We start from the raw sequence: 24,900 nt of genomic DNA on the forward strand, positions 1-24,900 counted from the left end.
TAAAAAAAAAGTGTAAAATGATTATTACTCACTATTTTTAAGTTAAACTTTGATTTTGATAATAATTTTATAAATTTCTTAACATAATAATTATTTTGTGTTTTTTTTTAAATATCCAAACATATAATTTTTTTTACTTTTATAAATTTTTTCGTGGTGAGCACAGGTTCATACACTAATTTTACAACTAAAATGTACCACATGTCATTCCCTCATTGCAATTGAAATCAAATATTTTCCTCCAAAATTAAAGAGTTCCTCCCTGCTCCCTCTTCCTTTCTCTATTTCTTTCATTCCTTCAGCCACTCTATCTATTTTATATATCATTATCAATTATCAATACCAATGACTAATTACTAATTTGACAATCAAAATGTGCAACATTCTTTAATTGCATTAAAATTAAAATTAAAATTAAAATATTAAAATTAAAATTGAAATTGAAATATACATATATTATGTATCATATATTACTATCTAATTTAATAATTAAATGTGTCACATGACACTTTCTTATTAAAATTGAGAAATTTTTTTTTAAATTAATAAACTCCCTAAATTCTCTCATCTACCTCTCTGTATTTTTCTATTTCTCTTTACTATTTTTACTCTATATATAATTTATATTTTATATTAGTAATTTGACAAATCAAAATATATCATCCCATATTTTTTTACAATTAAAATAAAATTTTTTCTTCCAAAATTAACAAACTCTCACTCTCATTCTCATTCTTCATCTTTATCTTTTTCTCTCATTCTCGATTTTTCTATTTTTCTCTTCTACAGAAAACAAAATTAACAAAATAATATAATTCAAATAAAAATATTATTATTATTGTTATTATATACATAATTTTTTAATTTTTTATTTAGTTTTAAATTTTCACCGCTTATCTTTCTAATCTATATTTTATTTCTCCTCTTTCAAATATTTATTACATATAATTTGAAAAAAATACTAATGTTATAACTAAAAATTAGAATCAAGATTCAATTATTTTAAAAAAAATTAATTATGAGTTAATTTTATAACTATTCGTATAAATTTTTTGATACTAATATCTAATTATATTTTTATATACATAGAGAGAAAAAATATTATTTTTAAATAACAAATATAAAAATTAATTATTTTTATTTGTATAACAGACTTAACCGTTAAACCTAATTAAATGTAAAAGTATACACGTTAAATTGTTTTAAATTTTAGTTTATGAATGTTAAAATTAATTATTAATAAAAAATTAGACTTTACATATAAAATTAATAACTAAAAGTCTTATTATTTGATTTTTTATCTACAGATATCTTAGTCTTCTTAGTCAAAAACTTTTGTCAACTTACGATTTTATTTTGCAAAGTAATTTGATTTTATAAATCTTTTATACCTACATAATCTATACTATCAGAACAAAATGAACCGTAATTTTAAAAAATTTATATTTTCATAATATTATTACGGGTATATATATATATATATATATATATATATATATATATATATATATATATATATATATATATATATATATATATATATATATGTGTGTGTGTGTGTGTGTGTGTGTGTGTGTGTGTGTGTGTGTGTGTGTGTGTGTTGCTTTCAAGTTTCAACATTTTACTTTGGTTTTGTATTACTTTACGTGTCCGATTTTCAATGAGGAAAGTGTAATTTAATGAACTCCATCCCGAGAGGAACTTCCATATTATTGATTTGGTTTAGAAAGAACCTAGTAACAACCATTCTTGTCCAATCTATTCAATCCCAAGTCAACTGCAGACATAACCATATTTTACGGCTCGGAAATTTAATTGACATTTTCAATAAGAAAATTTTCTAAAATATAGTATCACCGACCATTTTTTTTTTTCCTTTTCTATTCTCCGTTAAAACACTTTTTCATAACCTAGATTTGATTTGTCAGGTCATTTTACTTGTAACCCAAAATTGCTACATTCATTATCATAGGCACCAAGCAAATTTGAAGGCAGCTAGCCAAGAATTAAATAGATAATAATTATTCAAAATGATTGGAGCAAAAAAGAGAAGAGAAAAAATTATCCCGATGATCTCCATATCCTTCCCTCCAAAGAAACCACCATAACAGATACATCATCATGATATTTACGCCTATCTCCATGAGGAATATCAAGCAATTCATGAAAATCCATTCCTACAAAATTTAACAATATATAGATATATAAGAACCAAATCAATTGAGCCAAGAATAATTTATTCTCTCACAAGATTTTGTCATATTGGCATAACAGCTAGGGAAATTTTCAAGTACTCTCGTGGTTTTAACCATTGATCTCAATCATGCATATATTTTATGATTGAGATCAATGGCTAAAACAACTGGAACACCGATATTTTTGGAATACTTGAAATGCTTCTGACACTAAACCCAACAGATAGTATAATGTCATAGTATTTGTTACGTAGAAGCTACGTTAGATCTGATTAACTACCGAGTGAAAACTATATTTTAATTACCATACGTCCATTCCCAACCAAACTTTAGTTAACAAATTAGGTATCCTTTTTTTGTTAGCACATGAAAACCTAAAATTAGGTATCTATTGTTATTTCTGATATTCAAGATAAGAAGCTTCAAAGTGTGTAAAAAACTGACCATTCTTCTTGGCAGCACGGAGAAGAAGCTCAGCAATAAGATATTGAGCAGGATCGCCACCGGGGACATTTTCCATGAACCACGTAACATGGGCAACTACCTCTTCATTGCTGAAATATTGGTAAAGCCCATCGGAGGATAGTACCAAGAACCGATCACTTGAGCAAAGCCGATGATGAACAACGGAAGATGTGCAACTTAGGTAAGGAGCATTGCCCACATAATCAACTCGAAACATCTCCAGTAGAGGTTCATTGAAAGATGGCTAAATAATACGATTCAAGTTAGTAAAAAGGTTTGAAGAACTATGCATATTCCTCAAAGCAACCTATAGCCAGCAACATATAGGCAGCATTGTAATGAACAATTAGCACACTCAAACATCATTATTTAATATACCATTATCCTTAATTAAGTTATGAGGGACGTAAATTTTATATATATATATATATATATATATATATATATATATATATATATAAAAGATGCACAAATAGACTCCATATCAATAAGCTATAGACAAAAGGAGTACAGCAAACTAAATTTCAGATAGCCAAAGTCAGAAGATCAACTGACCCTCTTCAGGAATCCAGCACCAAATGCTCTGGTGACTTTTAATTGTCCTTTCACTCTATCATTGAATATGGCTTGATTATCATCTGGGTGTTCTGCTCTTATTCTAAACACTTCCTGCAAGAGAAATTGAAAAAAAAATAATCAGCAAAAGAATAAAACCAACATCTTAAAAATATGAAAACTTTTCTTTCTAGTAAAGGCTTATAATTAATCATGTTCATATATAGCACCACACAAACTTTTCCTTTTAATTTACTCTTATCCAATTTTAGAAGTTTCAATCAAACTATCTAGTCTAAATAATAAGGTCAATCTTGTTCTTGACTGCAATATGTGTTGCACGTGTAAATCATGGATATAAAGATATGCAGACATTGCTCACAAAAAAGGGGATAGTAAAAAATATTATGATGATGAAATATGAATAAAAGCCAATGAGACAGAAAAAACTGAAACATAAACAAAATTATTCAAATTCCATACATAATATAGATCATATTGTCTACAAATGAAAGGCTTCTCCAAATTTTTGTTATAGTATATAACTGTCTATTGAATAACAGGGAAATCCAAATGACAAATTAACAATTACTTCTGATCCATATAGCTGCAGCTAATCATGGAAAATGTTCTCCTCAGTATCTCCCAGAAGCAAGAATTTCAGTGTTTGAAAGGTCAAATTCAAAATCCCCCCATGTGTAAACAAATATGAATAAATTGTTGAAAATACGTGTGCAGGGACATGAACAACTCACACATACACATGCAAGCACCAAGAAGTAGAACGCAATTCAATAACTAATGTATGTCTAGTGGATCACATTTCAGAATTTCAAGATGTGACCACAATTCCTTAGCTTCTCAAAATAAATATCATTTGTTATTTACTTCATTGATCAACAAAAACATTTCTTTTTCTGAAAAAAAGAAGGAAACACACCTCTTCAATACTTGTGCTGTGATCTGTTGAAAGCTGAACAGCCCTCATTTTCAGTCCACAAAGGGATATCTCTCTATTTTTGTTCATCATGTTAAGACGACTGTTTATGTTGTGCATTGGAGACTCCTCTGAAATTCTATCCAGCTCCATGCCAACTAATGACTCTCTAGATCGATTTCTATGCCTCACGTCATCCTTGATGAAGCTTGGATTGGGATGACGATCATTTGGTCTTTCTTGCGCCAAAATTACACGGCTGTCTCCAACATTCATTACATAAACATCCTGATCCTTCATTAACATCACTAAAACACAAGATCCCATTAAGGCAAGCTCTGGATTTTTATCTAGATTATTCTCAACCATGTCCATGTATGCTTCTTCTGTTCTTTCAAGAGCTTGTGCCATTGCTCTTAAAACTGCACTATGATCTACGCCAGACTTGCATTTTCTAATAGGCCCCAAGGTTTCTACTATTTTCTTGTCAACACAGGCTTCTTCCCTATGCCAATCATAATTCCATGGAAAGAGGTTTTTGCGCAAGGACTTCTGCTTCCTGTACATGTTTCTGATTTTCATACTGATATACGATTTTCTCGGATCCTGCCTTTGTCCTTTAACAGAAAAAGAAGCAACAGGAACTTGGTTGTTTGAACTAAACCCAGTGCCTCCATTTTCTCCCGATGTAGTAGGGCCTTCATCCTGATGTCTAGGTCTATCTTCTTGTCTTATTTCCCTAGCAATGGAAGAATCCTTACCTTGCTCTGAGACTGACAGAAAACCCTGTTCGTCCCAAGATTCCATCTGAAGTAACTCATAAAGTTTCATGCTTTTTCTACCTTGACCATCCAATCGGGAGATACTAGGACTTCCACAATTAAGTTGTTCCACCTTCACCTTAACGTCAGTGTTTTCCTCCACTATCTCACTGTTAGATGATTGATCCTTGACCTTAGCTGGACAAGAATCTTCCAAACAGCAAGAACTTTCCGACATTTCCTCTCTTTTGCATTCTGGAGGAACCATTGCATTCACTCTTTTATGGACTTCGGGTTCAAGTGGATTGACAGTATTATATTCATAATGCCAGAGCAATCCCTCTAATTCCTTGTCTATAAATCTATAAAGATTGCTCATCAGAAAATCAGGTGCATCTGGTCCACTAAAACCGTCATATATCCCAATAAACAGCCACCCTTGTTCTTCAGAAAGTACAACATGCACCCTATCTTCACCAGCCTTGCCATGAGCCCACTGCAAATTGTGGGTTTGTTTATACTCAAATTCAACACAATCTCTTGAGACTTCAGGCCGAAACTTTGCCTCTTTGGAATTCCAAGCTAGTTGAGTCACAGGGTGAAGGAATAACCGTTGCATCCAACTACCACCCATCGAATGCTTAGAGAAAGTCCGAGAAAGAGAGTTTCTCATAGGTCCACTTACACTTCTCATCAGGCGGTGGAGGTGCGGCCTTCGGCGACCACGAGCAAGTGGTGCGGAGAAGTTGGATTTGTCAGTGGCATCAAGAGGACCAGACATAACCCCCTTCTCCATGGGCCCAGACATGAAGCCACCACCCTTATCCAAAGGACCAGAGGCAAAACCCCTCTCCAAAGGTCCAGACATGAAGCCATTCAAAGGTCCAGAGCCACGGGGAACAGGCTGCAAAGGGATTGCAGCAAATGAGGCAGTTCCCTCAAACGATGCAGCAGGTTCTAGAAAATTACTAGCAAGTAGTGCATTCTGGTTACCGGTCCTGGCAGTTGAAACATTGGCACTGACCGAAGCCCCTGAGATTGTTTTGAATGTGGTCTCAGGTAAGTTCTTCCCTGGCTTGTGTGTGGCAGAAGAATCTTCAATGCCATCATTCCTAAATGACCCACTCAATGTCTCCGAATCAAGGGTGCTAGAATCTAGTGTAAACCTCTCAGAATTTGATGGGGTAATAGCAGGAGATTCAAAAATGGATGGCCTAACATAACAAAAAGAGTGGCCTAAACCTTCATCTAATGGCTCCAAAAACTCCAAATCAACCCCATTCTTGCCGTTATATGGCACCAAACAGCTAAAAACGCGAGAAGTTCCATTACCCATTATTGCAAATGCAAACACCCCTGATACACAGAGAGGCCAATACAATGTTTCTGTACCTTAGCAACATTAGCAAACAGATACACAAACAAGAAAGCCACTTCTCAAAAACAGCATAAACCCTTTATTGCTGTGATTACACAGGTGACCATGCACCATCATTGTAATCATCAACATCATCATAACCATCAAATTCCTAAGCTGAGAGCGATGCAACCCATGTGATGTTTGGGAAAAAGCTAGCATAAAAAGAAGCCAAAACACTATCTTGCGAAGTGGGTGTGAATCAAACGAAAGAACACCATCGAGTGAATACTTAAAGCAGCAAAGTCAGGTTTTTGCACAAGAATGTTAACGATCTAACCTTGTGGGCACTCCACATGAATGAAGTTGTGGATCGGGGCACACTTGCAAACGGATCTAAGAGCACTAAACACAGTGAATTGAAGACATCAGAAACAAACGCACCGGTCCCATTTTGAAAATCATGTTTTTTCTTGTTCTTTGTTTCTATTTTTAGCCGAAAAATATAAACTTTATGGAGGGAACAGTGTTGGAGTGCAGAAATTGAATGGCGGAGGTTCAGAGGAAGAGAGCGAGTGAGGATTATAATGGAAGAAGTTAAGAGGGGGAAGAGGTGTGAAATGGAGGAGTATGCGGTTTGACTAATGAGGAAAGCAACGCGAGAGACGAGAAGAGAAAATAAGAGAAGACAAGACGCAGCAGAAAGAGGAAATTTGGGGTTTCTTCTGCCTTTGCAATAAGTAAACGAAATAAATATTAAAATAATAAATTAAAAATTGGAGTTTAATTATAGAATAATTGGTACTAATATTTACTCTACTACTCCATATCAAATAACTCAACTTTTTTATTTTTTTTTCACAAATACATATTTGGTGAATGCTATAGACTATGGTGCTTAAGATATGGTTCCTAACTTATTTAAAAAGGCAAAACAATAATATTTAATAAATTTTAAATATTTTATTTTTATTTTATATATTTTATTTTTTATTTATAAAAATAAATTAGACAATTTAAACATCACAATAAAAGACACCATAAAATCTACCTAAATATTTAATAAATAAAAGGAAGATAATATTATTTTTTTACTATTTATGTCCTCTTTTGTTGTGAAATTATCTCCTAAAACATTCAGAGAGTGCATCACTACGTTACAAGATGTGGTGTACTAATTAGGCCTTCAGATTTACAGTGAGTACGTCAGTTGATGTTTGATAGCTTTTGAGACTTATGTTGAGGGCGGTCGACCTCCGTGGACTTGGTTTGAAGAGCTACTCAAAGTGTTACTTTTGGTGAATTATATTGATAAATTCACTATGAAATGCACATGGATGCAGGAGATATTCAGTAAGCTGCCTCAGGGTGCAGATGATGAGACTATTAGGAGGTATGTGAGGGCGTACATCATGATGTTGTTGTCGAATTAGTTGTTTGGGGACAAGTCTGGGGCACATCTTTACATCCGGTGGCTGCCCTACATAGCTGGATTAAAGAACTTGGATAGATACAGCTGAGGTTCTGCCGCACTTTCATGGTTATATCGATGTATGTGACGTGTTGCCAATAGGCACATTGTTAAGTTGGCTGGTCCATTACAACTACTTCAATCATAGATCTTTTGACATTTTCCGACTTTCAGGCCTCCCGGGTTTGATGCATTTTATTAGCCGTTGGCCTCGAGTACTTATGTTTGTTATGTTGGTTAATAATCGTTTGACTAGTGTGCTATTATTAAAATAATGTATTTGATGGCAGGTGGTTGAGATATCAACCATCATTGAGCAAGAAAAGGACTAGAGTGCAATATTAGAGGCGGAGGATAGACTTACTGCAAGATGTAAGTGTTAGTTAAGCGTGAATATAAAATTTTTACCTATGATGATTTTATGTTTAAGTAATGATGTGTATTATTATTTTCCTTTTACAATTCTTATTGATGCCTTATAGCTCAGCCGAAGTAGTTTAGGTAGTGCATCCTGAGATACTAGAGCCTCAGCATACTTAGTTGTGGAGAGCGGTAACTGCATTGATATACTTTGCGGTAATAGAGTGACATTAGGTGAACAAGGTCTTACCATAGCTTAAGGGAGTTCAACATCGACCTCGTGCAGTGTTGAACATAGATTTCTTGATGGCAAAGGACGGCAAGTGGTGACCGTTGGTTCCCTCACACCTTACAGTCTTGGCACCTCCACTGGGCTAACAGAGCCCAACATGTTCTCCGGTTTGATGTCGTTGCCAGCCCCGAGCAATCATAAGGGTTCCTGGACTGGTGGTATGCACATGGGCATAGGTTCTTGTCGCCGGAGGTCTTCCTCGGTGACCCCAAAGGTGTACTAATTCTAGCAGAGGCTACAAAGAGAAATCCAGGACAGGCACCTCCCATGGACCAGGTCCCTGATGTCCCAGACAGACGTCGTGTTGAGCGTTAAGTCTGCGTTGGTACACGAGGAAGTGATCATGATTGAAGGTGGATTGACGATGAGATTGTCGTGATGGAGAGGTGGGGTCAACACCCTAGGCGACGAAGGGCTTGTGATGGGCGTGGAGGTAGAGGTGGTCGTGCTGGCAGAGGCGATGATCAAGGTAGAGGTGTTGATGGTGGTGGTAGTGGTCGTGCAGATGGTGGTGGTGTTGATAGTGGTGACGATAGTGGTGCAGGTGGCGGTGATGATGTGGTACTAGAGGTGGTGGTGACAATCGGGGTGTGTATTTTGTTCAGGGATCGAGTGCTTATGCAGCAGAAGGGACCAGCTAGTCATATATAAGCCTGTGTCAACTGTTTTCAGATGTCATTAGTCCTATGGAGTTGGAGAGGGGGTTTGGAGGTTTACAGTTCTTTGATGACTTACATGTGATGCTATTGGAGGATGACACGGAGTGTGCCAAATCTCATGTCACCAGTTCCCAACCATACGATACAGTTGATCTGAATGAGCCACCGAGTGGACCAATATATGATCCTTTTGCTTTAGGAGGACGCCCCCTCCGCAGTTGCCACAAATCCCCTAGCACCACCTACCCCAAAGGGAGATGAGGATAAGGTACCTTTAGCTCAGAAAGAGTAGAGGATCAGGCGTCGTAAGCGTTATTTTACAGGGTTCCACCTCTTTTGATGTTGTGTGTTACATTTAGTAGGATGCACGTTATTATATTTTGTACTTTGCTTTTGAGATGACCAATGAATATGTGGGACTTATGTACGTTGTCATATTTTCTACTTTGCTAATGTATGGTTCACGTTAAGTTCAATATCATGCATTAATGAAACTAATTTGTGACTAATGTATGAAAGAAACAATTGAAACGTTCCCCTCATATGTAAATAGAGTATCACAAAAAGTGAAGATTACATAAAGAAGACATAAACCTAAAAAACCGAAAATTACACAAAGAGTACCCTAAACTTAAACAATTGAACATTACACAAAGTATACAAAAACAACTTGAAACAGAAGGAGTACATAAATCTAAACATAAACTAGCCCTATGCATTGCCTCTAACCCTAGGATTCAGGTTTACCCCTCCCGGTGGACACCTCCTTCTATTATGGTCAGGTTGTTTGTAAAGTCCACATTACTTCGGCCTATTTGGATCCACCTCATCCATGCTAGTACGTATCCTAGTAGTCCTTGGGCAACCTTCAGATGGTGGGACCATCATATGGTGGCCAAAACCCTTTTAGGATCAGAGGATTGAATACCATTCGGTAAACATTGAATACCGTGCTAATGCAATAGACGTCATGGATATAAGTTGCCCAACTCTAGGGTGAGTATGCACAGCAAGCCAATGCATGGTGGCATGGATAATGAAGTGCCTAAAGGTATCCACAGTCACATGTCTGATCCCTCAGTGAAACTCTGTAAGAGCCTAGTGAGAAGTTACCCGTTGGAGTAGTCTCTGCCACATTGAACTTAGAATTGGCCTGTCATAAAAATTCATCGTGAAACACCTTGATGCCTTCAAATTAGCTTCTATTGCCTCCATAAAATGCTGCCATATTCTTAATTATGCCTCTGCCTCTCTTCCCTTTACGAACAAAGAGCTCTGCTAACTTTCCATAAGTAGACTTCACCATCGAATAAACCGGGAGGTTCCTAACACCTTTTAGGATGGAGTTAACACACTCGAAGATATTAGTTGTTATATGCTCGAACCTACGACTTTCGTCTCGGTGCTGAGTCTAATCATACATTGCTGGGGCTTTGTTTCAGAGGATGTCAAACCAATACTCAAACTCCACCCCAGTCTTGGTGTAAGCAGCATTCACCAAGAAGCTCCTTGCATCCTTGCCCTTAAAACTCAGTGCAAAATTTGCAGCAACAGCAACGTGTCGGATACAAAATGTACGATATGTAGTCGGAGGAAGCCATCCACCATATGGAGCCTCCAATGCGGCCTTGATTCTATTGTGCTTATTCAATATGACTAGAATACCTGGCTGAGGCGTTACGTGCTGACGAAAGTGAGATAGGAAAAATGACCATGACTCGGTATTCTCACCCTCTACAAGTGCGAAGGCAATATGAATGATATTAGAGTTCCTATCCTGAGCAATTGCAACCATCAATGTACATCTATATTTGCCATACAAGTGAGTCCCATCAAAGCTAACCAATGCATTACAATGCCTAAAGGCCTCAATACAAGATGGGAATGTCTAAAGAAGCCAATGAAAATAAGCAGATGACTCGTCAACTTGGCCTCCAAGTCGCACAGAACTCATCTTCAACACTATATCACTATCTGACATCGTTATCTGCACACCTAGTATCCATCTCAGCAACTCGTTGTATGACTCTTTTCAATCCCCATAAATCTGCGCCACAACCTTTTCCTTAACCATCAAAATCCTCCTGTAAGTTAATCTAAATTCAAAGTGAGCCTCAGTTGCATTCTGCAATATCTTGATCGATACTGCCGCATCAGCTCTGATCATAGGAAGGATGAAAGCAGATATAACATGATAATCAAGTTTCGTATGATCACTAGATACCGACATGGCCAAACATGTATGCGGCCCATTATACCTTCTTACCTTCGAAATTTCCTTCCACTGGCGAACAGTGATTTGAATCAATCACCTGCAACCGTTTCCAAACTCCTTACACTTTTCATGGTACTTGACATGATATGATTCTAGTACTTTGCACTCAACCACACGGCAGATGCTATAAGTCTTCACACTTAAAATGACATGCTCTATATTCTGAAACTGTTGACCAACTTGGAACTTAGCTAGACATGATGTATCTTGTGTATCATGTGCCCCCAAATCTGGATTCTACATCCGGAACCCTTGTTGTGTCATGGACTCCAAGTGTAAAGTCAAAAAGTGCAGGGGATATTAGTGACTTCCCGAACTCGATGCTCCACAAGTTCGGACTGAAATATTCCTCCCTTGATCATCATCGCTATCATCGTTAATCATAGCGGACTCCACGTCATCGTCATTCCGCAGTACATCTTTGATGGCATCTGGTTGTCCACATCCCCTGAACCCGGGATCATGATAGCAGTACCCACCATCGCACTAGCAAGTTGACTGAAGGATCAATTATCACCTATTTCTCTATCGTCACCGCAATTTAGATCAGCTACGAATGACGAAGATGCCACCAACCCTAGTTCAAGTGCAATGACAGGCACAAATAACGAGAAACCAACAGGCATTGAACTTGAGACTCCTGGAATTGCTAGAGATTGAATATTCCGATTCGATTCGTCTGAACTACTGACCACATCTCCAAATTTGGCCAATATCTCAGGGATTCTCATTTTGAAAAACTGACGACGACAGTGAAATAACAATTGTAAATGTTCGTCACTGTCTACTATAAAGAATTCGTACTTCACAATTCACACCATCTCAAACAATAGAAATCAAAATTCTATAAAATAACTTCTTGACTCGTTTCATGCAATGCAGTCCCAATTTTTGGATTATAAAACTCTGAAACTCAACAAAACTTGTCGAAGGATTGATAAAGACACTCAATGAATCCTTATTAGTGAATTTTATTCCCTCTTATATATTTTTTTAACCATCCCTCTATAGTGTACAATAACTAAAAAAAATATCTTTACTAACTATAATGAGTGTCACTATAATAAAGAATTAATGTTTTGTTCGTATATATATAGATTGGGCTCATAACTAAATCGAATTACTAAAATTCGATTTAAGTATGGTCAGCTTCAGTGATAAATTGATTTCTTTAAATTTGATTTACTTGGTTTCACTAATTTAACATAAATTAAAACAGTTACATTCGATTTACCTAGACATGCAACTTCCCAACGTGAGTCCACTGCTAAATCAAAATTATTAGTTTCGATTTACTATACATGCCCTAGTTCAAAGTATATTAATTCGATTTACATAAAGAGGCTTAAAATCAAATGAAATGAATTTAATTTATATAGTAAAAAGACACTTACGTAACACTTTTGCTTTAGGACATTTAAGAAATATTAGATCTTTAACCATTTCTTTAGGTGATTTACTCACACTTTTATATAATAGTCTATTAATGTATAAAGAGAAACAATTTTAATAATTTTTTCACCTTTACATAATTAATAAATTTATTTATTTACACTTTATAAATTTAGTTAAAACGTGCTCTAAAGTTTATCCATTAAAAAAAATTATAAAAAAATATAAATTAATGTTAATTAATATATTAAAAAATTAATCACTCCAAATTATATATATATTTTTTACCTAAATTAAGTATCAATATAACAAAAGAAAATAATCATTTAATCTACTTATATATATTATGTAAATTAACTTTTTCAATAAATTTATATTAATATTTTTGTAATCAAATTATACATGAAGGTAACATCTACATAAGTTCCGATAAATGTTTGATCGAAGAAAATAACAATGAAATTTAAGGCATGCATATACCAGAATTCTTAGCTACAATTAAATTTTCAGGAGTTTCAAATCACAAATTGAAACTAAAGGTTGGATGCATTAGGACTTTGCAATGGTATTAAATTGATAATTACAAGGGAGTTAAATCTTAAAATTGTTCATGAGATTGACGTCGTGTACTAAAATCGTCTTTCAGATTTCAATTGCATTAATTATATTCCTAAGATTGATAAAAATAGTGCACCAAGTTAGTTCTCGACCTGTTTTTCATTAACGACGTGATGACATAGCTTGATGACGTGGGCTGTTAGTGATATGTGTCACTCCATGATTTGACCACATATAAAAGTATGATAATGTAGTGACCAGTGACACGTGGCATGCTGATGTGAATGTGGTTGTGCCACGTGTCACACTGCTATTTGGCCACGTGTCGCAACCAGGGGTGTTCATGGGTCGGGTGAAACCGGATTTGATGTGACACAGACCCAGTCCGAAATATATACCGAGTCTATTCGTTAGATGCAAACCCGGTCCTAGACCCGATGAAACCTACACACTTTCGCACCACGATTATACCGGGTAAAAAACGGGTGAAAACCGCGCCGTTAACATTACCTTCTTGTAAGCTAGCATGTGAAAATATCCAAATTTCCAATACTCGAACCATTATTTGACATCGTAAAATTCACTTAGAAAAATATAACAAGAACCAACTCTTCCTTAAAATTAAAGCATAATCACAATCAATACTAATGTTGTCTAATAACACCAAATATTTAAATCAATACAAATAACATGTAATACCCTACCACACAGAGCTTTACACCTAGGATGTAAAACAGAGGTGGCGAGGCGCTACGACCTCTAAAATGAAATATAAGTAATAATAATAATGAAAAGAAGATATATACTAGGAGTCTTGAAAAATGGGTAAAGCAAAATCGCAAAATAAAAAGCGCAACGCTCAAGAAACGGAATCACTTGCGTGCTAAGAAACCTAAAGGTTATAGATATGAATAAGCGAAAGGGTGAATTGAGAACCAAGAATACAGTGAAACTAGCTCCTGACTCAGCCTACGAAACCAAGGCTGGCCAGAGAATATTTACATATATATATACAAATATCCCAAAATGTCCAAAATATAGAAGTAAGGCCCTAACTCTCCTTTAACCTCTATGAGGAATAAAATAATCAAGTTTCTTGGAGAGAAAGCTAAGTATATATATACAAATTGATAATCAAAATAATCCAGGACTACTCCACTTCAGGAATCCAAACGCCTAGAGAGGAGCCCCTCGACCTGCATCTGAAAATAACAACACAGTGTGGGGTGAGAACCGGAGGTTCTCAGCATGGTAAAGATGCCACACATATAATATATAAGGTTCTGGGAATGCCAAAGGCAATCTTAGAACTCCAACATACAATTATAACACTTAACTTCTAAGCAGAAGCCATAAAAAGGGGTAGGTGACCTAAGTATCCTAAACTTACTTACTTTAAACCTAACTCCTAACCAATCCACCCTTTCCTCCGCGCCTCCATCATTCCATGATTCAGCAGAGACAAACAACCAAACAAGTTCACGCACAAGTAAGAAGCAGATAGTACAAGTAGCAATTATAACAGTTAGCAGGATATATGTTCAGTTAGGCAATCTCAAGTAATAATGCACAGCAGACAAACAAACAAGATTCATATGATGCATGCCTGTTCTATGGCTGATGAGGCTCATTTGTCAGTTATCCAGCCAACCCGATAAGTCCAAAAACCTTAGACTGTCCCTCGTCGCGCATCCCCATGAGTCTATGCATAGATTTCACATTCATTTATCATTTAATCATTCATTCATTCATATATTACTCAATGGAGGATATTGGTGCGGATTTTACAACTACAAACTAATCGGCAAGTGCATCGGATCGTACCAAGTAGTACCTCAAGTGAATGAGGGTCGATCCCACGAAGATTGATGGACTAAGCAACAATGGTTAAGTGATTTACTTAGTTAGACAAACAGAAAATGGTGTTTGAGAGTTCAAAAACATTAGACAGTAGATTCAGAATATCAGAAGGCAGGCAGTAAATAAGTTAAGAATAATATATGGAGAAACAGTTAAGACTTCAAAGTTATCTATTTTCCTGATTGACTTTTCTTACTAACTATTTTAATCATACAAGATTTAATTTATAGCAAACTATATGTGACTAAACCCTAATTTCTTAGACCTTTTTAGTCTCCTCTAACTCTCATCAATCGCCAATTCCTTAGTCAATTAATTCCAATTAGAGGGTGAAGTTCAATTCTAGTTATATGCCACAGAAATCCTAATTACCCAAATATAAGAGGATTATATATCACGCATTTCGTTAAATCCAGATAATTAGAAATTTAGGAGAATATGTTTTCAAACTGTTGTTCAAGTAAAGAACTTTTCCAAGTTATACAAGAACTTAATTAGAAAGAGGGTCATACTTCTGTTCCACCCAATTTCATAAAATGAAGAACAAAAACAATTCTTAAATTATATGAATCAATACATGAATTCAAATAGGAAAACAATAGGATCAATCCATACAATAGACAGAGCTCCTAACCTTAACAGTGGAGGTTTAGTTGCTCATGGTTCAGAGTGAAAACTAGGATTCTCTTAAACTGTAAATTGTGAATAATGTGGAATTAGGTAGAAGAGAAGAGAAGTTTCTTTTCCCTTTATATCTAATCCTAATTAATTTAAAATCTATTTTCTAGAACTAAAATAATATCTTTTTCTATTTTAAAATAAAAAGTAAAGTTTTAATTAAGAATCAATCAACAATCCATGCGAGCCTTGTAAGCGTGGGGACCACTTGGCGCTTGAAGGGGAGCTTGCGCCTAACTTGGTATAGGTTGCGCCTTACTTGAGTGGCACAGTGAGGAAAGGCACTTGATTCTCATATCTTGCACCTTACTTGAGTGAAAGGTGCGCCTAACTTGGAGTGCCTCCTCCAATTTTGCGTGCTTTTGATGTGTCTTACGCTCACTTAGGCACAGCCTTGGCCGAATTAGTAAGAGAGAAGTGTGGACTATTATATATCGTTGGAAAGCTCTGAAAGTTAGCTTTCCAACACCACTGAAATCACATCCATTGGACTTCTGTAACTCAAGTTATTTAGGTTTGAGTGCAGAGAGGTCAGGGTTAACAGCATCATTCGCCTTCTTTTTTTTCTGCGGAAACTCCATCAAATCCAGCTAAATGCTACCTAAAATAAACAGAATTGTACACGACTCAAAGTAACATTCATAGTGACTAAAAGATAATTAATTCTTGATTAAACTCAACAAATTGAATGCACATTCACTAGGAAAAGATAGGAAAGATGCTCACGCATCAGATATCCATTCCCGGGAATTTATACGTGCCCGGTCACCCTTACGACGTAGGGTCAACAGAGTATCGAGTTTCAATCTGGAACACGTGGTGGCAAGCCACGATTCTGTTACCCAGGAAAACTCGTGTCTCAAATATCATCATTTCATAAGCCATTTAATATTCATAATCATTATATAATCATTCATCAAAGCCATGTCATTATAACTTCATTTAACATCCATATCTCCTTCATATAACTCATCATTTTTACCTCTTACCTTACCCCCGAGTTACCTTAAATTCCTAACTTTTGCTAATTACTAAACTTACTAGTAAATCTAAGGTTAACAGGGCAAAAATAGGGGTTTGGGAATTCAAAACCATGTTTAGATCACAAAAACATAGGTGCTAGAAAACAGAATGTGTGCGTACGCAGACATGTGTGCGTGCGCACAGCTTAAAAAGAAAACAGAAAGTGTGCCTGCGCACGAATGTGTGCATGTGCACACCAATCAAGAGTTACTTGATGTGCGAGCGCCACCAGCAGAAAGCATATCCTGGTGTGTGCATGCGCACAAGGGCGTGCGTACGCACACTTTCTGAAAAATACCAGGTGTGTGTGCGCACAAAGGCGTGCGTACGCATGGATAGGTTTCTGCTACTACTGGGTGCGTGCGCACAGCTGTGTGCGTGGGCACACACCAGAATTCCTGATTCTGCTGCAACTTTTAGAATTTCAGTTTTTAGCACCAGATTTTCGGCGTCTATAACTTCCTTTACAAAATTCGGTTTTTCGCAAATCTTATATCATTCTCAAGCTTATAAAACCTTCTTTAATTTAAAACAAACCTCATTTTCATCCAAAATTTGAGGAGTAAGTTATGGACTACCAAAATTCATCAAAAATCAACTTTTACCAAAACATGTCAAACCCCAATTTTCCCAAATTCACATTCCCTTCTCAAAACTCAATCTCATTTAGCTCAACATACCATAACCATCAATACAACTTACCCTTCACCATATCACAACAACTCTTGCAACCCTTGCATTTCCTTAGCTCAATAACACCTCAATACAATCCAACTTTACAAATTTTACTCACAAACTAACATATTATTCCATATACACATTGTCATCATCATAAAATTCTTCAACCGTCATCACAACATTAATCAATATAACAATACCAACAAATCCAAATAAGCACCACTCAATCTCAACCATATCATTACATTGCCATAAACATAAATCCTTCATTGCCATAAACATAAATCCTTCATCCTTTTATATATATATATATATATATATATATATATATATATATATATATATATATATATATATATATATATTCAACCCACATTATCAATTACTCAACACATGTCCACATCAACTTATCCATTAATATCATAAAGACTAATCATTTAACACATTTAATCACTTCAACTTATCCTATAATTCCCTAGCCTAAGTTTTCACAAAACCTTATATATTAAACGCGCGAAACCTAGACCATACCTTGGTCGATCACCACGTTTAGCCCAAGGCAGCCACACTAGTCACATAAACAGCCCCTCAAGCTTGCGAAATCAACCAAAATCTTAGCACCAATCACCCACCAAGCCTCCAAATGCCTACAATTCAATTCCAATGCATAAATATATGCTTAATTCACACCTAATACACATGTATACTCCAAATTCAGATTTCACATAATAAAATCAAGAATTGACTAAGGTTTAGGTGATTCTTACCGTACTCACACGCATAGCAACTCAAACTCGATGAGTTCCACAAGCTAAATCGAACCTAGAACACCGAATTTGGCAAAATCTCGTTATAAAGCTCAAATTCAAGAATAAAAAAGGGGGTAGAGAATCTAAGATGGAATTGAGGCTTACCCGTGAAACTGATCTGATAAAAACGTAGAGCTCGACGCTCCGGACGCGTGGCCGCAAACGGTGCGGCGATCGGAGCTCGAACGGAGAAGTTACGGTGAATTGAAGTATAGGTGAGGGTTTGGTGAGCTCTCCTCTTCCCCCAAGCTGTTCAGCGTTTTTGTTGCTGAATGGGCAAGGAGATGATTCTGCCCCTTTTAAGTTATGGGCCCGGTTGGACCCACGGGTCCAGTTGGATCCGGTTCAACTAGTTCGACCCATCCAATCCAATTTTGGGCCAAATTTTTTTAAATTGGTGTTAAAATTTTCATTTTGAAGAACTCTATTCTATTTTGATATAAAATTCACATTTTTTATTTTTTTTATTAAAATTTAATTTATTGACTAGTTATTCGCTAATTTTACGGGTTTACATAACACAATATTATGCATTTTAAACATAAAACATTAACTTATAGTCTTATAATGACTAATAACACAAAATATTAAGGTTTACAATACTTAAATTCCACATAAGAATAGCCATCATCCATCACTAATAACACAAAATATTAATTGTGTATGATGACCGGGCTACCGGTCTTAGTTCGGGTGACCCGAGCTATGAACCAGACCCGACCCAAATAATGATTGGGTCTATTTTTGAGACCCTTACCCAGCCATAGACCCGGTGAAATCACACCAAATTACCCCCTAAAAGATTCGGGGCCAAACCGGGTCTTCGGGTCGGGTCGTACCATGAACACCTCTACTCACAACAATTAGGGGTGGCATAGCGGGCCAGCCCGCCCCAACTCGTCCCACCCTGCCTAGGCCCGTCCCATAAACAGAGCGGACCGGCCCGTCCCGCCAACTAAAATGGGTTCAAAATACTAGCCCGCCTCATTTTTTAGCGGATTGGCGGGTTAGCGGGTTAGCCCGTTTGACTCTTTTTTTAAATAAAATTCATTAAAATCAACCAAAAAATAATAATTAAAAAATCAAATGCAAATAAAAAAAGTCAAATTATAATATTTTTTAACTTTTTTTTTAATTTTTAACTTCAATAAAATTGTTGAAAATAATATTTATCAATATAATCATCTTTATTTTAAAAAATAAGTCACATACTTTGAGTATATATATGAAATTATAAAATAAAATAAATAAAGTTAATAACTAAAAGAAGAATAAAAACAAAAAATGAAAAAAAGTGTTTAAAAATTCTATAATTATTAATTTTATAATAGTAATTATTCTTTTATTTAATAAAAAAAAGAAAAATAAAAATCTTCGGCCCGGCGGACCGGCCCACCCTGTCCCGCCAATTTGGCGGTGCGGGTTTGACGGATTTTTTTAATCTGGCGGGCTCTAAATCCTAGCCCGACCCGCCTTTTTTAGCGAGTTTAGCGGATCGGCCTGACGGGCTCGACCCGTTTTGTCACCCCTAACAACAATATTCGTCCACGTGTCGCCCATTATGTCGTCATTATAGTTGCACCAAATTAGTCACTTACTTTGCATTAAGTGACTCATTTTAGTCCCTGAAATTGAATGTCGTGCACCAAACTAGTCCATTCACGAGTTTTTTCTCTTTTTTTTTTAATTTAAAATTTTTAATATCTTAGATGCACTAATTTCAATTTTATTTTTTTATATATCATTTAAATAGAATTATATGATTGATTAGACACAATTTTTGTAATATATAAGTATGTTATTATAAAAAAGAATTATATGATTGATTAGACACAATTTTTTCATCAAGAAACCGATAATTAAAATAGTACTTTTTTGTTCTTATGAAATACACATTTTCATTGTGTGAAAATGGGTTAGATTGAAGGTACTTTAAGTTCCCTCACTACCATCTCCGACCTCTTTAGATTGGAGAGGTCGGAGATGGTAGTGAGGGAACTCGAAATGCCTTCACGTTAACTCCAAGATGGCGGTTAGGGATATCTGCAAACAAAAAAATATTTTATAAAAGCACTTGTATTTGAATAACATGTGAAAAAATAGAATTGAAATTAATACATTCAAAGATATTGAGAATTTTGAATTTATAGAAAAAAAGAGAAAAAAACTAGTGAAGAGACTAGTTTGGTGCACGACATTCAATTTCAGAAATTAAAATGACTCACTTAATGCAAAATGATGGACTAATTTGGTACATCTACAATGATGACATAATGGATGACACGTGGCACAAACAGACACGTGGCTAAATAGCATTGCGATACGTGGCACAACATCTACATCAGCATGTCACGTGTCACTGGTCACCACATCATCATACTTTTATACGTGGCCAAAACATAGAGTGACATGTGTCACTAATAGCCCACGTCATCAAGCCGTTAATAAAAAATGGGTCAGATATTAATATAGTGCATTTTTATCAATTTCAGAGATGTAATTAATGCAATTAAAATCTCAGAAATAATTTTAGTACACGACGCCAATCTGAAAAATCATTTTAAAGTTTAACTCAATTACAAGCTTGAAGATAAATTCATCCAGGTAAAACTATTAAATTCAACCAGGTGTTTCAATAAGATTTTTATTTCTAGAATGACATTCACACTATTAAATGTTAGGCTACCATTGCTATTGAATAAATTTGTCTTCACACACGATTAATTTTGTGTTACCATCTCAAGGGTCACAAATAAAAAAAATTGAAAATTCTAATCACATGATAAAAACGCTAGCAAAACAAAAAATATTGTTTATCCAAAAATGTTTAAGAATGTATCACATAGCCTTTAAATCAAGTGTTTCTTAATTATTATCTCACGTATGGATACATTCATTTTGGCTTAAAAAAAACTAATGTAGTCCATATTAGTCCGACTTTATTATCAATCACGATATTATATTTCACCCAACATTCTTTTCTTATCGCAAATTCGTATCTAATGTATAACTTTCTTATATTTTTCTCAATATTATATATCCGACAGCAACATCTAGATCTTCAATGTTAAATTCTTCACATGTTGCCAATTAATAGTTATATTGCTCATTTCAATAATTTTACTCCAACTATTTATTCATATCCATATTAGATCAAACTTATGTACTTTTCATATATATTATACTGTGAAAATTCTATTTCAATTGTTAGTATTTATTAGTTATTACTTCACAGTTATTGTTCCAACACATAAATCAACATTTCTTCCGTTAAAATTATTTTTTATTATTCATATTTAATACAAATCAAATCTTATTAGTCAATTCTAATGATAAAATTCAATAAAAAATATTTCAAATTATAATTTATATCTTCACAATATCACTTATGAAAAATAAAATAACATAATATTTTTTGTTTATTCTTTTTTCTTAATAAAAATTCTTTTTGCTTGCTTAAAAATTTACATATAATTCTTTAAATCATAAGGATGTACTTTTATTTTCTACATCAAACAATATCCTAAATACGCTTTATAGTCATGTCGTTATAGCCTTCATTTACCTTGTCCGTATATCTTAATAGTTGGTACAAATATCTATTCCACTCAATATCAAATATATAACTCAACTTTTGATTTTTTCACAATAAATATTTAGTTAAAAAAATCGGATAATATTATTTTTTTTACTATTTATGTCTCCTTTTGATGTGAAATTATCTATTCTAAATCCTAAAATTTTTATTATAAAAATTTTGATATTAATTATTATAAAATTAATATTTTAATAAAGTTAAACAATTTAATAAAAGTACGTGAACAGTTTTCATATGTAATTGTACGTAATATAATATTTAAGATACTAAAATAAATTTGGTAAATATTTAATATCCAATTTATTTTTAGTATCTAATTAGAATTGGATTCGGATGAAAACAAATCTAATTTTCCTCGATCTATAAAAATTTTTATTTGCAAGTTTGATTTTCAATTTGATAAATGCTGAAATAGTAATTTTAATTGAATTATACTTGATCTAAACTAATATAATAACACGCGTAAGCCTTAAACATATTAAAGAAAATAATTATTATAAAATTGTAACTAAAGATAAAACTTTTATTTTATTATTATCAACAACATAACTATATGCATCAACCAATTATACTTTGATATGATTTGAAGGTGGCGGACCTCCTCCATTTTATTATTTTTATTAATATTTTTTAACTAAAGTATAGATTTGAAGGTGGTGGATCTCCTCCATGGCTAGCTATGTGGTGGACCTCCATGGCCAGGTGGAAGTTTATGTCCCTCTCCTCCATCAGATGGACCTGATCCTTCGGTTGAAAATTCATGATGAGTTTGTTTTTGGAAACTTTCTGAATCTTCTAAGTTCGAAAACACTCCAAAATTCTCATCGAAGTACAAATCTGATGGTGGACCTCCATGTCCAGGTGGCTGAGCCTTATGTCCCTTTCCTCCAGGCTCCAGGGGATGGACCTTCATCTTCGAGAAAAAATTTATTGGTAAAATTGTATTCTAACAAGTTTTTTCTGCTACCTAAAACCATGAATCCATTGTTCAACAGCATGATAAGAGCTAACAAGCTCATGATGCTTGTTGTCATTGTTTTCATCTTCATTTTAAAATAATCAGGATAAAATAAAACTAATGAAGTTAATTCAAGATAAGATAATTGTATGTTATAGAAATGAAAAGATAGAAGAAATGATATAAGCATGATGAATGTAACAACTCTCTTTTATAGCATAACAGCAGATATTAAATTAGTGTAGACTAATATTTAATTTCTCTCTCTCATCCATTAATATCCATTCAATGTTATTTTTTATTGAGAGCTACTCAAACCGAGACATCTAAAATATCTTTTTAAAAATATATTTTAGTAATTAAAATTTAATATATATAATTAATTAAATTGTGTTATTTTTATCACAATTAGGTCAGATAAATTAATTTAATCGAAAAATAGTGAATCAAATCTTGAACCGATTTAAATTAATATTATTTTTTATAAAAAATGACTACAATATTCTTATTATAAAAAACGACTAAAATACTCTTATGATATATATATATTGAAAACTCTAAATCCTAACCTTATGATAGCAGAGAAGTAAAGAGCTAGAATTTAGAATTTTCAATATATATATATATATATATATATATATATATATATATATATATATATATATATATATATATATATATATATAAGTCTAGGAGCCAGCAGTTTTATTAAAATCTAGTCAGCACTTAACCAGCAAAAGAAAGTCATTCTACACCATTAGATGTAATCTCACATCATTGAAAATACTAATGATGGCTAATTGATGACTACAAATCACAAAATTTGCTATATATATATATATATATATATATATATATATATATATATAAAATAGGAGTATTTTAATCATTTTTTATAAAAGGATATTGTAGTAATTTTTTATAAAAAATAATATAATTTAGATCAATTCAAGATTTGATTTACTATTTTTTCAGTCAAATTAATTTGTCTGACCTAATTTTAATAAAAATAAAATAGTTTAATTGATTATATGTGTTAAATTTTAATTACTAAAAATTATCTTTAAAAAAACATTTTTATCTAAGTGGCCCTTTTTTTATTATTATTTATTTTTAGTTTAATTATTCTATTAGTATTTATAATTTTACTAAATTTATAATTAAATTTTTATATATCTTTTTCTTTTAGTTAGATCATTACGCTGCTTTTAATTTTAGATTTTTTTGTATAAAAAATATTAAAATTTTAGCGAAATATTTTTTTCAAAAAATATGTGTCAAAAATTTAATTAGGTCCTTAATTGTAAATATGTTTAATTTACAAAAAAAAATATTTCACTAACTCTATTTTTTTACATTGGCAAGGATCTAGCTAATTATAAAATTAAAAGCAGTCTAATTAAAAAGAAATTTAATTAAAATTTTAGTGATATTATAAAGATTAATAGAATAATTAAACATTTATTCTTCTTCCTTTATATACGTATAGAATTTAGAATAATTACTTAAATCAGTTTTTTAGGTTTTTAAAATCGAATATTTTAGTCAATTAGATTTTAAAATATATAAAATAATTCGGGCAAAACACTAAAATAAGCCAAGGGGAAGAAATTTTTACGTAAATCCGCCAAACCAAAATTTAGTTCATGAATCAACCAATGCATGTTTATATGTAGTTCGAATCAATTAGATTCGAACTCAGTCTACACATAATTCGAATCATATTGCTTCGAGTTATACACAAAAGTCACACACACACTAATTCGAATCAACTTGATTCGAATTACACACATAAAATAATTCGAATCAAGTTGATTCGAATTACACCCTGATTTATTAAAAAAATTAATAATTTATTAAAAAATTTATTAAAAAATAATAATTTAAAATTAAAAAATATATATTTTATTTCATGCATTAAAAAAAATCTAACAAAATATTTAATTACGAGACTTTTTTTAAATATTAATGAGCTATCAATTCAAATTTCATAAAATACTCTTTTGTCCATTTTTAATA

General features: G+C 33.6%; 1 protein-coding gene across 1 annotated transcript; it reads right to left on the reverse strand.

The window, feature by feature from the left end:
- Positions 1–1,932: 1,932 nt before the first annotated feature.
- LOC112695647 (protein phosphatase 2C 32) lies at positions 1,933–6,997 on the reverse strand. The gene is made up of 4 exons (XM_025748070.2): positions 4,156–6,997; positions 3,216–3,329; positions 2,640–2,904; positions 1,933–2,177 (listed from the first exon to the last, which is right to left on the reverse strand). Exons 1-4 carry the CDS (start codon positions 6,247–6,249, stop codon positions 2,062–2,064), a joined length of 2,589 nt encoding a protein of 862 aa, XP_025603855.1. The 5' UTR covers positions 6,250–6,997; the 3' UTR covers positions 1,933–2,061.
- Between the last annotated feature and the right edge of the window lie 17,903 nt (positions 6,998–24,900).

This window comes from Arachis hypogaea, chromosome 6, assembly GCF_003086295.3.
Source record: "Arachis hypogaea cultivar Tifrunner chromosome 6, arahy.Tifrunner.gnm2.J5K5, whole genome shotgun sequence".
NCBI lineage: Eukaryota > Viridiplantae > Streptophyta > Magnoliopsida > Fabales > Fabaceae > Arachis > Arachis hypogaea.